The 17,131-nt window shown below is 36.2% G+C and overlaps 1 protein-coding gene across 1 annotated transcript; it reads left to right on the top strand.

The window, feature by feature from the left end:
• Positions 1-856: 856 nt before the first annotated feature.
• MMP13 (matrix metallopeptidase 13) lies at positions 857-16,714 on the top strand. The gene is made up of 10 exons (XM_001154361.6): positions 857-4,123; positions 4,216-4,457; positions 5,103-5,251; positions 5,432-5,557; positions 7,537-7,698; positions 9,482-9,599; positions 10,551-10,684; positions 11,658-11,817; positions 13,957-14,060; positions 15,339-16,714. Exons 1-10 carry the CDS (start codon positions 4,004-4,006, stop codon positions 15,437-15,439), a joined length of 1,416 nt encoding a protein of 471 aa, XP_001154361.1. The 5' UTR covers positions 857-4,003; the 3' UTR covers positions 15,440-16,714.
• Positions 16,715-17,131: the final 417 nt, after the last annotated feature.

Raw genomic sequence — 17,131 nt, 5'->3', positions numbered from 1 at the left:
TGTATGTAGTGTGTGTGTGTGTGTATGGAGGCAGATTATCTCAAAAATCTTGAGATGTTACATAATTTTTTTCTTCTGAGAAAAGTTTTTATTTCCCAAACATTATGTAATAACATTACATTCTGTTTTTGTGTATTGCTTTTTATCAGATAATCTGCTTTTTAAAAAATATGTAATGGCTTCCACTTTAGTGAATTAAGGTAACAAGGTGAGACTAAGTTGTTTAAAAATAGACCTTTGCCTCATTGTTTAAACATTAGGAATCTTTAAATGTAATAAAATTGCTTGTTGTTAAAACCACTAAAGCATTTCTCCATTTTCCTAACTTGTTTTTATTTCTATTATTCACTACCAAGCAATCTAGATTTTTCCTTTTTCAAAGACATTTGGGAAGGGTTGGGCTAGAATGTGTGTTCTATTCCCAGTTGTTTTCTCTTAGAGTATTTGGTTAAATCTGGCCAAGGTGGACATTCAGTAACCACTCTTTTTTAACCAAACACACAAAAAAATAAAATTCTTTAGGAGGGGAGCCCAGGAAATTAGGACTTGACTTTCAGATGTTATACTCCAGTAAGAACCAAAAATAATTTATTTTACTTCTTGTAAATTATTTTAGTAACTTTTGTGGATCAACCCAGTATGAGTATGGCATCTCTGAAGAGCATATCATTCAAATGTTAAAAGTAAATGACCTCCTAAGTTACCCAACCTTTGCTTTGTAGCTACAGCATGTAAAATGAGCTCTTCTTTGTTTTGTTCCACACCTGTGGATGATGCCATGACTGCACAAAAGTAGTGTTTAAATTCAAATTTAGAAGAAATCTAGCTTTCCTTTTTTTTTTTTTTTTTTAATGGGCCTCCCTGTCTGCCCTAGGCTGTCCTCAAACTTCACCCCTGGGCTCAAGCAATCCTCCAACCTCAGCCTCCTGAGTAGCTGGGACTATAGACATGCCCTATGCCCAGCTAGTTCTCCTTTTTAAGACCATGTAAGCCCAGCTCGTGAGGTTATGAAAAAAAAAGAGAAATCGGAAGGTAGAACAAAGCAACCATCAGAGAGTGTTTACAAAAAATTATTACTTCGTGCACTTGCAGAGTCAAATCACTTACATTTTAGAAAAATAAACACACCGCTAAGTGCCATCGACAATGAGTTTTTACTATACTCTAAACTGAAGCCAAAATCTTGATCTTAATCGTTCTTTTACTTAAAGATTTTTCATAATTTTAATCTAACTCAAATGGCCAATTGTTCATGTTATTCCTAGTCTGGGACCCCTCTGTGCTTTAGTATCTGGCTGTTCATAGACATTTTTCGTTCCCGTTTGGGTGACGTTTTGAACTTGAAAACTGATGATGACCTATGTTTTAAAAAGTCCCATATTGCTAATGTCTGAATCAGCAGTAAATACATAATTCTAATTTAGTCCAGTTTTGTTTGTTCATTCTACAGGTTTTCAAATTTCCCAGTGATTTGGTAGACTTGTTAGAACCATTTTTAAATACCAGCTGAGCCCTATTGTGTTAAAGATGACATCTGAAACCACAAATCATTTCACAGTGGTAACCAGAAGGCTTGACTTTAACAATTAACAACCTGATATAAGGACTTGTGTTGACAAGCAGTTTGCCAACACATTATGATGTGATGACACATCCCTATCACCATCTAAAAACACTTTTCCCTGAACAATATTCTATAAACGAGCAGTCTGATTATTTTCTTAATGAATTAATGTTTATTTTAATCTTCAGAGGAATTTTTATTTATTTCTACTTAAGAAAACTACAGAACATATAATAATATGTTCTCATTAACCTTTCTGTGTTTTTTCTTTTGCGCTGATTATGTTCTTAAATGGAATGAGAAACTAGTAAAATACTAAAGTTGTTTGATAATAAACTTTATTTTTAAAGTTGAAAAATAGTGGCATGTATTTATTTTCATTTGTTATTAAAAATGTTTTTTTTAATGGGGGAGGTAATATTGTAATGATCCTCAGAAAAAGGCCCTCATTTTAGCCTTCATTTCATTTCCATAGACACTAGCATGGTATCCTATATGGTTGATGCTCAATTAATATATTCATTAAATTGATAGATAAAAAAGCTTCTTTTCTTCTAGTTTGAAGTAGTAACATTTCTACAAATATGTGAAAATCTATAAGAACAGTTAGCCTATTTGATTCTTTTTCTCCACTTTCAAATGTTTAATAAAATGTTATTTGTTTTCCAGCTTCTTAAGCACTTCTTATCTAATGAGATTTTAATATATTATGAAAATTTATTTGTAAAAACAAATGCTTTCTAATAAACTAACTTTTATAAGCTTAGTCGATGAATCAAACTTTTTTGGATAATTTTTCACTTAATCTCAAAATTAAATATTATGATACATGGAAGCAACTTAAAATAAATTATTGCTTTGCATTCCTGATTGAGCAACAATCTAATCTTGAACTCACTGGAAACAATCTATTTGAAAGGGTATATTTGGCTGTATTTTGTTTGGATAAAGGCATATAGTAAATTTCCCTCAAATGATCACATACATGTTGTAGGCTTTTCTGATTTTTTCTAAGGCACTGGCTACTCTAGATTATAGGATTTTACTCATATGTTAGGATACCCATTTCGTACTCACCCTAAAGCTGTATTCATGCTCCTTCTCTTTGTCTTGCTATGTTCCTGACCTGAGCAGCATTTTCTTTCTGACTCTTAGTCACTCAAATTAACCTGCATTTCCAATCATTTATTTAAAGAAGTCCAATAAATCCAAAGATCATGGCCTATATTGCTCTACCCATTTACTTCTGCAGGGGACCAAAGATGGCACTTTGATTTCACGGTACTGAATGTGTGATGTTCTGAAAGGAATAATAGGGTAGAGGCCCCTAGGACTATTTTCCTGATGGTTGGACCAAGATTACTTCTATTATTCAAACTTAAAAATTGAGAAACTTGAAATTGGCCTACTGCAGCCCTAGTTTTCTTGGGCACTCCCTGAGATGTAGGAACCAAACAGCTCAGCTTTTAAGAAAATATCTGAGAATGGAAAGGGTGGAGGTCATAATTAGACAGGGACGGTGGTCCAGAACATTGAGTTTTGAGTTATTGGCCTAGGTTCAAATCCTGGTATCATTTATAAACTATATGACCGTATACAAGTATTTAACTTCTCAGTGTATCAGATTATTCATATGTAAAATGGAAAACAAGCTTTCTGACAGCACCTATGTGGCTGTTGTAAGGATTAAATGAGATAATGCCTTTTAAACCTAGAATGCAGTAATCCCTGTTTGTGCTAGCCATTACAGTTGTTCCGTTCCAGTGTAATTCTTCTACCTCTGTCTGGATCTGTAGGGAATTTATGCAGGACTCCATATTTGTCGAGAGGTCATGCCAGTGTGTTTAAATTCCAACCGTGGGGCTCAATCCTGCGGTTGTGCTGTAGCACTTCCAAGTCATCAAGCCTGGTTTTGGTCCAATATCGTGAACTTCAGGTAGACACAAGACATCTCTCTGTAGTTATTCTAGAGAAAATGCAGTTTATAATTTACCAGGCTGTAGTAAACATTCTAGAAGCAGTACTAAGTTTCTCTTCATGGAAGTAAACATGCCATCTTGATACACTTATTATTCGAAGAAGCAAAAGTAGATACGTTCTTACAGAAGGCAAAAAAAATTTTTTTTGCTAAGTGAAGTAAAAAATGTACTACTCTCTGCTTCTTCCCACAGTATTCATAAATATGCTGAGGCCGTTTATTTTGCCAGATGGGTTTTGAGACCCTGCTGAAACAAGAGATGCTCTCATTTATATTTCCCTCAAATTCTACCACAAACCACACTCGGGAGGGAAAAGAAAAAGTCGCCACGTAAGCATGTTTACCTTCAAGTGACTAGGAAGTGGAAACCTATCCATAAGTGATGACTCACCATTGCAGGCCTATAAAAGTAAAGGTAATCTCTGCGGAAAGACAACAGTCCCCAGGCATCACCATTCAAGATGCATCCAGGGGTCCTCGCTGCCTTCCTCTTCTTGAGCTGGGCTCATTGTCGGGCCCTGCCCCTTCCCAGTGGTGGTGATGAAGATGATTTGTCTGAGGAAGACCTCCAGTTTGCAGAGGTAGAGTATCTTGCCAATCCTGATGATGCGGTTGGTACATCTCAGAAATGTCCTTCTCTTTTAAACGCAGTTCATTTTGGTGTCTTTTCTAGCGCTACCTGAGATCATACTACCATCCTACAAATCTCGCGGGAATCCTGAAGGAGAATGCAGCAAGCTCCATGACTGAGAGGCTCCGAGAAATGCAGTCTTTTTTCGGCTTAGAGGTGACTGGCAAACTTGACGATAACACCTTAGATGTCATGAAAAAGCCAAGATGCGGGGTTCCTGATGTGGGTGAATACAATGTTTTCCCTCGAACTCTTAAATGGTCCAAAATGAATTTAACCTACAGGTAAATCATAGGCTATCTTTCTTTCATATTTGTTAGCCTTTTCTTGTAGTATTAAATGTCTAATATTAAGTAGGCCTTATTATTTAATTGGCAGTTAAATTCCAGAATAGCTTTAATATGGTTTCAGAGAAGGCCTCATAACATCTATTATTGTTACATTAACTCAGCATTATTTTTTAGTGGGCATCTCGAAGTATTTCTTTTAGAAATGAAATCAAAAGAGAAATAAAAGTAGATTAAAGAAAATTTGCAAACATAGTACATTAGGTGTATTTATTACAACAGTGCTCAAGATGAAGAGTTCCACTCTTTCTAGAAACTTTACAGAGCTATTTCATTTATTTGGGCTTTATCAATGTAATCTAAACTTTTAGCATACAAAATAAATTATATTAAACATTGGAATATTTTAAATTTAAGATGCCATATGGTCAGATATTTGGAGATACTCAAATGTGACTGAACTTTTGACTTTTTATTCCTGTATGGCATCATAAATAATACATTATTTGAAACAATAAACCTCTAGTAGAACTTTCAAAGAAATTATCGCATTTTGAATTGAAAAGCAATATACCAAGAAAATGTATTCTAAAATAGCTGTCACTTTCCAAAAAGTTCATTGAAACTTTCTCTGTTAAATAGAATTGTGAATTACACCCCTGATATGACTCATTCTGAAGTTGAAAAGGCGTTCAAAAAAGCCTTCAAAGTTTGGTCCGATGTAACTCCTCTGAATTTTACCAGACTTCACGATGGCATTGCTGACATCATGATCTCTTTTGGAATTAAGGGTAATGATGCACATTTATTTTACAAACATTTTTATATTCTAATTCTTAGTTGGTTCCATTTTTAAATTATTTCTTTCAGTCATTCATTACTTTTTAAAGCATTCAACACTAATTTACCAAACACCTGTGCTAAGTACTCCTGGATGTGATAAGACTCCTAACCCTTGCTTTTGTGTGTAGAGCATGGCGACTTCTACCCATTTGATGGGCCCTCTGGCCTGCTGGCTCACGCTTTTCCTCCTGGGCCAAATTATGGAGGAGATGCCCATTTTGATGACGATGAAACCTGGACAAGTAGTTCCAAAGGTAATATTTCTTATAAAGATATCATTTATGTGTTATTAGATTAGACAGTGAACACACTGGTATGAAGTTAAAACACATAAAAGTTAAATATATTTGGGATTTGACTATATTTTCTTAAATAAAGTTTATCTTAGATGTATTAGTGTCTCTACAAGTGACATTTCTACAAATTGATATCAACATTAAAAAATGAACAAAATCTACTTAATCTGTCACTGTGGCTTGAGGGATACTAATGAACTTTGAAGTAGGACCAAAATGTTTATGTTTGTCAGCCAACATGTTATTACTGCAAATTACCTTTTGGCATGTTGAAGAAGTACAGTTTATTATAAATATCTAACTAAAAACTACCAGGGCTGGATCTATGGGTCATACATGAATTAGATGTGAATTGAAATAGTTTTTTGCTTGGTAGAAATATGTTCAATCAAATTTCTGTTTCCCATTATATGAGTTGCTTGATTCAGTCTTGTCTATATATTGTAAACACTATTCTTAAAAACCTAGACAGACTCTTACTCCAAACAGCATGAAACAGACAAGATGATGGTTGTATTTACAAGAGCAAAATGAAACTGAATGTTGAATGAGATCAGTTAGTAGTTAAATCTTCAAGTCTCAAAATAATTGGGAATGTTAACTTAGGAAGAAAAGCCATAGATTGTTCTAACTAGGACTTAGTTATGACAAGTAGATGTTGTCTTCAAAGACAGCTGATTTTTATTTTTCATTTACATAAAAAAGATTATTTCTCCAAAGAATAAAACTGGGCCTTACATGATCAGTGTCTCAACTCTAATACCTCCATTCTGTCTATGGAGGGAAAAGTGAAAATTTATATATTTATGTTCTGGGTATTTCACAGGTAAGAATGGTTTCAGGAAGAAGAAATAATATCCAGCATTGTTAAGGCAGAATCACAGTAAGCCTCAAATTTAGGTTCCTTTATAAATTCTGGGTTTGAAATATTTAATTGAAGTGAATAAAAACATCCACAAACAAGTCTGGATTCATTTTTAGTGGAAGGCCAAGAGCGGTATCCATTACTAGTCATTCAATGAAGAATTAGTTAACACTCAGATTATGTGACCTCTAATTGCTCTCATGGTCTGCAAGATTTGCTAGGTTGGTTCATTTTCTTCATGCAGAGGCTACAATAGCAAAGGGTATTTAAGGTCAAATGGAATCCACTGGCTCTAGTTTTCAGGTAATCTAAGCACAAGTAACAACAATCCTATTGCCTTACACTTCTTATTTTTCTTTTAGTTTTTTATTTTCTTTTTTCCAGTTTGAAATACCTGCATTAGGAAGCTCAAAATTGGCAGACAGAATGCTTAGAGGGAACAATGTAAATACAGTGACATAGTAGTCTTCTAGAGTAGAGAAAAGATGGCTAATCATGTCTAGAGTTTCTGTTTCTCCAGAACCCAGAGTCTAGAGACGTTCTGGAAAGAATCATTTGGTTGGAATTTGCTCCCAAGAGTATACACAGAGAACCTATTTAGTGCATCCTCCATCCTTGGTACCGTCCCTTTGGATGCTGCCTCCTGATTGGAGGATGTTCTGGGCAGCACCCTAGCTAGGTACCACCCTATGTGATTTCCCCACTCGTTTAAGGTAATCTCTGTCCACTTCCCTCACCTGAACTGAGAATACTAAGCGCAAATCAGGAGTTCTAGTGTATTCACAGTAAATCCTTATTAATTACTAATTACATGAGAGTAATCTGTTGACATTCTAATTGTGTAGGCAGGTATAATCAAAAGAACACTAAATTATTTATAAGGATTAAATCAATACTTTGAATCTTCCTTCAAGCAACTGAATATTGATTTTAAAAAGTAAGAGACTGAAGAAAGAGAAAAGAAAGTATATAGCCAAGAAAGAAACATACCAAATAGATAAAATGATATTCCTTTCATTACATGGTCACTGGAATTCCTTTTTTCCCTCATTGTTTCTTTGTTTTCTTACAGGCTACAACTTGTTTCTTGTTGCTGCGCATGAGTTCGGCCACTCCTTAGGTCTTGACCACTCCAAGGACCCTGGAGCACTCATGTTTCCTATCTACACCTACACCGGCAAAAGCCACTTTATGCTTCCTGATGACGATGTACAAGGGATCCAGTCTCTCTATGGTAACTCAGTTATAGAAATAGAATGTATCAGTTATAAAAGCAGAAGAAACCCATGCGTTTATTTTCTAAATTGCAGTCATGCTGCATAATGATGTTTTGGTACAGTGAAGCGCATGCATGACAAAGATTTCATAATACTGTAATACAGTATTTTTAATGTACCTTTCTTATATTTAGACACACTTAATACTCACCATTGTGTTATATGTGCCTACAGTACTCAGTACAGTAATATGCTGGACAGGTTTCTAGCCTAGGAGCCATGGGCTGTTCCATATAGCCTATATCTGTAGTAGGTTATATATCTAGGTTTGTGTAAGTACATGCTACGATGTTCACCCAATGACAAAATCTCCTAACAACACATTTTTCAGAATGTATCCCTGTTGTTAAGCAACACATGACTCTACTAATTGAATTCACCACTGCCAATGCTGCTTTCTTGGTTTTGTTGTTAAAACCTAGGAAAACATACCCATTTTTTCTTTCCAAATCTAACTACCCACTCAAATAGAAAAGATTTCATTCTCCAAATTTTTGCAGACTATAACTCCTCGTATTTGTACTTTATACATTGCAATGTGCATTTGATATCCTCCAAACACCTCTGCAATAAGAAAGAAAAATATTTTATTCCCCATTTAACCAATGAAGAAACAAAGCCCTGTAGAGTTTAAGTAGCATACCTATAGTAACAAGGTTGGTGGTGAAAGTGAGATCCTAAGGCTTTTAGAAATTCCAAGTACTCTTTCAACCAGTCCAATCTGGCACAGTAGAAACCTCTCAAGTGGCCTGTGGTAGTTTTTAATCAACATCTACAGTAACCATTGTAAAAAAAAAATTCTTCCTTTTCACTTCCCCCCCCAAGTTTTCAATAATATTTACAAAATTATTAAACTTCAACCCAAGTATTTATTTATAGATGACCTGTTATAGAGTTAAAGCCACAGTACACAGTCATCAGTGTAAACACTTCTAGAGCACATAGCTCAGAAAACTTGCTCATAGCATCCAACCCATTCTTTTACCCTCTAGATTTCAATCTATCACAGTAGCTAGCATAGCCATGGGCATGAACTTGAAGATGGCAAAGGGAATTTGCAAATTTATTTTGCAATTATTATTTCTACATTGTTATGACTCAGGGACTGATGAAAGAACTAATAAAAACTAGACAGAAAGAAAAACAGTGTAGGATTATTATTATTATATACTGCACCCCCATCCTGTCTGCACTCATGGGAGACAGTTGGAAATTTACCAACATGTGGCAAGTCACATAAGTGCTGAAGGCCTGGCTTGTCACAGCTGAGATACAGCTGCACCATGGCAAACTGGTGAAGCAACATTAGCTGATGTTGACAGCTGGTAAAATAGTCAAGAGGAGGAGGCAAGATGAGGGCTTTTGCAGGAAAAATACGCCATCAAAAATGGCTTTAAGGGGAATCTAGTTTTCAAGAGCAATCTGTCAATAGATTGTGCAAGGTGTAGGGAAAATTTCTCAAATTCTGTGGCTTTTTTCCCTCCTTTTTATCATCAACCTCAAGAAACCTAAGTTTATACTTCTAAAGAATCTCGAGAGGTCTTGAAGGATGGAAGTGGAGGGGAGGAAGGAAGTAAGATTACACGGTACTTGCACCATGATGTAGGAGCCCCAGGACCTACAGCTTTTCCCGGAGAAACCCTCTCCCACTGTCCATCAGCAGATCAGCCTGTTGTGCTGTGACTCAGGTTATCAGTAATGTCACACTCATAACTTGTCTCTTGCCTTTCACGACTACAGGTCCAGGAGATGAAGACCCCAACCCTAAACATCCAAAAACGCCAGACAAATGTGACCCTTCCTTATCCCTTGATGCCATTACCAGTCTCCGAGGAGAAACAATGATCTTTAAAGACAGGTACTCTTGAGATTCTTTCATAAAGTCTGTATGCGACAAACATCTGTGAAGCTGCTTCTGCATATTGCCAAAACATCCTGTCACACTTCCAAAGGCGAAGTTAGCAGTAAAAATGGGCAGGCAGTTTATTTACATATTTCAGATCAAATAAATGACTGATGGATAAATGTTTTACTTTTCAACGTATAACCTTGACATTGTGTAGCTTCCTTTTACATCTCTAGTTACAGTCTTTCTTATAAATATAACCAAGAAAATCTAGAAATCCAATTTGTTTTAAAAACAGACAAGCATTGAAAGTAACTGCTGTATTAATAAATGGTTACTCGTTAGGCCCACACGGATTCATTTTGGTATGGAAAGACTTTGATTCTAGATACATGTTGGAATTTGAGGGATGAAATGAAATGAACCTAGAAATGCAATATAAAATTTTAATTTCTACACTGTTCTAGTATGCTTGTTTATTCATTCATTCATTGATCCCTCATCTGTGATCCAATAGCATGTTTATCCCCTCTGTTATAACTCTAATTACATTGTACTCGTGGGGCGGGGGGTGGTTCTCATGTATGTTTTCCCAGGCCATGAGACCATGGAAGACATAGTTCATATAACTCATATCTTCTCTCTGGAGGCCAACAAAATGCCTGGCACATTTGCTTGCCCCTGGCAAGATACCCAAAATTGAGCAAGACAGTTTCAACCCGCAAAGAACTCAGAGACCTCACACAGGCTCTGTGAGATTTCAAAGTTGAATACCTTACGCTAGTTAGGATAGCACAACTTGTCACTGGCGCTTAAAGGGTAATGGAATTTTTTTTCCCTTCACAGGTGGGAGGTATTGGTTGTATCTAACTTGTCTGTGTTGATGTGGAGAGAGGTGACTAGCAGGATAGAAATATTGCATTTAAAAATGTGACAGAAAACTCCATTTTACTTTTGTGTTAGATTCTTCTGGCGCCTGCATCCTCAGCAGGTTGATGCGGAGCTGTTTTTAACGAAATCATTTTGGCCAGAACTTCCCAACCGTATTGATGCTGCATATGAGCACCCTTCTCATGACCTCATCTTCATCTTCAGAGGTAAGCTTTCCACAGAGGAGGCCTCGCACAAGACCAGGGGAGGCAGTGCTGAATTTGATGCCACTAGAGATTCAGTAAAATGATCACTACTGAAAATATACCTAAATTAAAGACCAAGTATTAAAAAAATGGAAGCCAGAAAGTACCTGAAACCATTCTACCATGAATCTCCAAATTGAACATAGAAAAGGTCTACATTATTAGTCTTGTCATATCCACTCTTTCTTTCATATGAATCATGTCAGTTTTTTCTCTTAGTTCTGCTTAAAAATTGTTTATTGAGAAAACATTATACCAATATATTCTGAAAAAGTGGAAAAAATATTATGAATCATTCTTCCTTCTGAAAACTCAGTTTATTTCATTTGCTCATTTTCATTATGTAATACAAATTTTTACATATTTATTTTCATAGTATAGATACATTTTTATATTCTACTGCTTTCCTTGACATAAAATTATGACCAATTTCCAAATTGCTACTTTATCTTTATGACCATAATTTAAAATGATTACATAACTTCCTGCTGACACTGTTTCTATTGTTCAACTATTTATAATATTAATGTTATAATAAAGCTACTTTTTAGAGAATAAAATAACTTTCAAACTGGTATAACGTTTGAGTTTTCAGTCTAATTTACTCTTCCTACTGTGTTGTTTGTTCATGTACAAATTTTAATGTATTTTTTTACCTAGCTTTAAACTTAATATTCAGAGCTAATAAATTGCCAAGTTAATTGTGATATTTGATTAGCTATATTCATAATTGGGAAGTTAAGATCCTAAATTTTATTTTTTTGTTTCAAGAATGCTTATATTTTTATGTTTCATAAACATGATGACTGTAAATACTAAATATTTTATTAATATTTCTCAATGTAAAAGTGGGCCTGTCTTTAAGCACATGTCTATATATGTAAGTCCTAATAGATTCCCTTGGATAACAGAACTGTTATTTCACTCATTCCAGGTAGAAAATTTTGGGCTCTTAATGGTTATGACATTCTGGAAGGTTATCCCAAAAAAATATCTGAACTGGGTCTTCCAAAAGAAGTTAAGAAGATAAGTGCAACTGTTCACTTTGAGGATACAGGCAAGACTCTCCTGTTCTCAGGAAACCAGGTCTGGAGGTATGGCAGCAGTAGGTACTGACCCATCTGTGTCATAGCCGCAAAGTGCCTCAAACATCTGTCACTACTATACATTATTCCTACACACTACTGTAAATGTCATACTAGTCATTCATTTTCATTCCATGTCAGCTCTTTCAGGCAGCCCCTCAGACATGTATTTAAAAGTCTCAAGCTCTCTTGAACACACACACACACACACACACACACACACACACACTACTCAAACATTCCTCTTCTCAAACACTCTTTTCTTAGCCATTTGTTGTGCCTCTCAACCATCTTTGGCACCCCCTCTTTCTTTCTTTTTTTTTGAGACTGAGTCTTGCTCTGTTATCCAGGCTTGAGTGTAGTGGCATGATCTTGGCTCACTGTAACCTCTGCCTCCTGTATTGAAGCAATTCTCGTGTCTTGTGTCTCAGTCTCCCAAGAAGCTGGGATTACAGGCATGTGCCACTACACCCAACTAATTTTTGTATTTTTAGTAGAGATGGAGTTTTGCCACATTGGTCAGGCTCCTGGCTTCCAGCAATCCACCTGCCTCAGCCTCCCAAAATGGTGGAATTACAGTCGTGAGCCACTACACCTGATTGGCACCTTCTCTTTCTAATCTTTCTCCTGTATTCTCTTTCTTGTCACTTTCTCCTAATTTACATGTAGCTCCATCTTCCGTGGCCAAAGAGGATACCAGCATGAGTACAGGAAAAGATTGGTTTAGAGAAGGCCCTCCTATCTGCAGAGTTAGCTGAGCCACTGAAGAGGTTGACCAGGAAGCTGACAGGCCCATAGTTTATAAAGTGAAACTTTCTGAAGGGCGAGTGAAGCTGGAATGTTTAAAACATATGTAAAGATTTAGGCAGCATTGACATCAACAACATTTAAGAGTCCAGATTCAAGTCTATATTTGGGAATGGGAATATCTCATCAGTACCCTATATTCTAAATGTTTAAAGTGGAAACTTTCCTCCATCTCTACATATACACAGTCACACACACACATGCATACCCGCACACACGCACATACCCGTATATATCATCTTTGCCTTTTGACTTATTTCTGACAATGACATTTACAACATTCTAGAAATCACTGCCAGCTTCTACCAGGTACCGCATTTCATTCCCTACCTCCATAAGAAGTATATGGTTCAGTCAGGATTAATTGCTTACTGCATCTCAGATATGCTGTTTTTTATATCCCCTTAAGCTTCTCTTAGGCAATTTTTTTTTGCCAGAAGATCCTTCCCTGCATCTCTCCCTCTTGAAATTCTATCCATTGTTTAAAGTTCATTCGAAATATCTTTTCATCTACAAAGCCTCTTTTGATTTCCCCATTCAGGGATGATTGCCCGGCTTCCTGTACTCCCATGACATTTCATGATTACTCTCTCATGCTTGACTTCTATTGCCTGGCGTTGCAGTTATGTGTATACACATGCCTTAGCTTTATTGGTAGTTTAGTGGTTCTTATCTTTTACTTGTTGGAATATACCTCCAAGATATTCAAAAAGCTCTCATCAGTAACAGTAGTGGCACCTTATGGGAGCCTGTTTTCCTAGGTTAATTTTAGGATATGTTTGCCTGGTTAGGGTGTGGCTGTGGGCAGGGGAGAAGGAGCTTGAAATATGCAGTTATGGAGGGGGAAAGCTATGCTTCCCTTCCTACCTTTAGTATTACCATATGCCCCTACAACTTTTTAGTACAGAAATTAAACCTTAAATATTTTTGTAGCCATTACTGTACACTAAGTAAGTAAGTGCAAGTAAGTGCAAGTTGTCTTACAAATAGTGAGAGATCAACAGCTAATTGTTCTATGCACAAACATGCATTTATTTCATGCTTAAGAACATGTTCCTAATGACATACTTTTATAACAGATATATCATTTGTGAAATGGAAATGAGCTTGTAACTCTCTTTAAAGAGATGGCCTTTGGGCAAGTCAACAAATACTCATCAAGCATCCACTGTACACTCAGTATTCTCATTCCTAATTTTAAAAAGCTACCAGATGTTTAAAATGGACTGAAAATTTTAAAATTCTTGTCAATTTTGAAAGATGCCATTGTATCTATTGTATTATTTCTAAGGTACTTTCTAAGAAATATAACTGACTTAGGAGTTTTTTTTCTTTAAATAGATATGATGATACTAACCATATTATGGATAAAGACTATCCGAGACTAATAGAAGAAGAATTCCCAGGAATTGGTGATAAAGTAGATGCTGTCTACGAGAAAAATGGTAAGTAGTTACATTGCATTGACTTTAAAGAGGAGCTTCTGTAGCCCCTCAAAACTCTTTTCTGTACAAAGCATGTTTATATAGGACCTAGATGTGTTAATAAATGTATGGCAGTTAAGGAATTAATCGTTCCTGTGTGACTACCTACAAAGACAGCAAACCAAAAAAAACATGGTTAGAATAAATAAGAATTTTACTTAATGATTGCTAATTCTATAAATACGAGATGCTAAACCTTCAACATTACCTTAATCTATGCTTAAAGATGCCAGAATGCAAGGATATTGCCAGAATTCAAACTGACTGTGGAGTGGGAAGTAATTTATATATAAAGACTCATAACTACCATAACTATATAGTGACTTTTTACTTTAATTATGTTCTCAACCTTTTTTTTTTTTTTTGACAGAGTCTCACTCTGTCGCCCAGGCTGGAGTTCATTGGCGCAATCTCAGCTCGCTGCAACCTCCGCCTCCTGGGTTCAAGAGATTCTCCTGCCTCAGCCTCAGGAGTAGCTGGGATTACAGGTGCCTGCCACCATGCCCGGCTGATTTTTGCACTTTTAGTAGAGATGGGGTTTCGCCATGTTGACCAGGCTGGTCTTGACCTCCTGGCCTCAAGCGATTCACCCACCTCGGCCTCCCAAAGTGCTCAGATTACAGGCCTGACCTCACCGACCTCCTTTAACTATGAAAAGAGATATTATTGATAACTTATAACAAATAGGCTGGGTGCGGTGGCTCATGCCTGTAATCTGAGCACTTTGGGAAGCTGAGGTGGGAGGATCACTTGAGGTCAGGAGTTCAAGACCAGCCTGACCAACATGGCGAAACCCCATCTCTACTAAAAATACAAAAAAAAAAAAAAAAAAAAAAAAAAGCTGGGCGTGGTGGCATGCACCTGTAATCCCAGCTAGTCAGGAGGCTGAGGCAGGAGAATCACTTTAACTTAGGAGTCAGAGGTTGCAGTGAGCCAAGATCACTGCCACTGCACTCCAGCCTGGATGACAGAGTGAGACTCTGTCTAATATACACACACAAAAATCGATAATCCAAGTAGCAAAACTGTGTAGGAAGATTCACACCTTAAAAGAACAACTAAAAAATAAAAATAAAAAAATAAAAAATTTGAAAAGGAACAACTATTAAAGCACTAATAGAGTTTAAAAAGAAAAAGTTTGAAATTCCTACAAATGGGATCTAAGAGATTGAACCATTAACTGGATTAAAACCTTATTATTTTCAAACTCTGAAATTGTCTTTATGCTTTTTCTTATAGGTTATATCTATTTTTTCAATGGACCCATACAGTTTGAATACAGCATCTGGAGTAACCGTATTGTTCGCGTCATGCCAGCAAATTCCATATTGTGGTGTTAAGTGTCTTTTTAAAAACTGTTATTTAAATCCTGAAGAGCATTTGGGGTAATACTTCCAGAAGTGCAGGGTGGGGGAAGGAGAGCTATCAGGAGAAAGCTTGGTTCTGTGAACAAGCTTCAGTAAGTTATCTTTGAATACGTAGTATCTATATGACTATGCGTGGCTGGAACCACATTGAAGAATGTTAGAGTAATGAAATGGAGGATCTCTAAAGAGCACCTGATTCTTGTTGCTGTACAAAAGCAATGGTTGATGATACTTCCCACACCACAAATGGGACACATGGTCTGTCAATGAGACCATAATTTAAAAATATATTTATAAGGAAATTTTACAAGGGCATAAAGTAAATACATTCATATAATGAATAAATCATTCTTACTAAAAAGTATAAAATAGTATGAAAATGGAACTTTGGAAGAGCCATACATAAAAGAAATAAACCAAAGGAAAATGTCTGTAATAAATAGACTGTAACTTCCAAATAAATAATTTTCATTTTGCACTGAGGATATTCAGATGTATGTGCCCTTCGTCACACAGACACTAACAAAATATCAAAGTCATTAAAGACAGGAGACAAAAGAGCAGTGGTAAGAATAGTAGATGTGGCCTTTGAATTCTGTTTAATTTTCACTTTTGGCAATGACTCAAAGTCTGCTCTCATATAAGACAAATATTCCTTTGCATATTATAAAGGATAAAGAAGGATGATGTCTTTTTATTAAAATATTTCAGGTTCTTCAGAAGTCACACATTACAAAGTTAAAATCGTTATCAAAATAGTCTAAGGCCATGGCATCCCTTTTTCATAAATTATTTGATTATTTAAGACTAAAAGTTGCATTTTAACCCTATTTTACCTAGCTAATTATTTAATTGTCCAGTTTGTCTTGGATATATAGGCTATTTTCTAAAGACTTGTATAGCATGAAATAAAATATATCTTATAAAGTGGAAGTACGTATATTAAAAGAGAGACATCCAAATTTTTTTTTAAAGCAGTCTACTAGATTGTGATCCCTTGAGATATGTAAGGATGCCCTTTTTTCTCTGCACTTAAAAAAATCCCCCAGCACTTCCCACAGTGCCTATTGATACTTGGGGAGGGTGCTTGGCACTTATTGAATATATGATCGGCCATCAAGGGAAGAACTATTGTGCTCAGAGACACTGTTGATAAAAACTCAGGCAAAGAAAATGAAATGCATATTTGCAAAGTGTATTAGGAAGTGTTTATGTTGTTTATAATAAAAATATATTTTCAACAGACAATTGCTATATGGTACATTTTGTCTTTAGGTATAATTTCCATCTTTCCTCACCCAAAGAGGGTTCATTGCCAATATTTTTATTTTTGGAGACAGAGTCTCGCTCAGTTGCCCAGGCTTGAATGCAGTGGTGTGATTCCAGCTCACTGCAACCTCCACTTCCCGAGTTCAGGCGATTCTCCTGCCTCAGCCTCCCAAGTAGCTGGGATTACAGGTGAGCGCCACCATGCCCGGCTAGTTTTTGTATTTTTAATAGAGATGGGGTTTCACCATATTGGCCAGGTAGTCTTGAATTCCTGATCTCAGGTGATCTGCCTGCCTCAGCCTCCCAAAGTCCTGGGATTACAGGTGTGGGCCACTGCACTGGACCCTTCTTTCTTTTTTTTTTTTTTCTTTTTAAGAAAAGATGTTTAGGCCAGGT

The sequence above is a fragment of the Pan troglodytes genome, chromosome 9 (genome assembly GCF_028858775.2).
Source record: "Pan troglodytes isolate AG18354 chromosome 9, NHGRI_mPanTro3-v2.0_pri, whole genome shotgun sequence".
Lineage (NCBI taxonomy): Eukaryota > Metazoa > Chordata > Mammalia > Primates > Hominidae > Pan > Pan troglodytes.
The sequence above is the reverse complement of the archived record's forward strand: the minus strand, read 5'-3'. Positions and strand labels throughout refer to the sequence as shown.

Bases quoted from the DNA above. Each gene is read 5' to 3' on its own strand.
- MMP13 (XM_001154361.6), top strand. From the start codon at position 4,004: ATGCATCCAGGGGTCCTCGCTGCCTTCCTCTTCTTGAGCTGGGCTCAT. The intron at 4,124-4,215 runs GTAGAGTATCTT...TGTCTTTTCTAG, and splicing joins AAGACCTCCAGTTTGCAGAG to CGCTACCTGAGATCATACTA. The intron at 9,600-10,550 runs GTACTCTTGAGA...CTTTTGTGTTAG, and splicing joins ACAATGATCTTTAAAGACAG to ATTCTTCTGGCGCCTGCATC.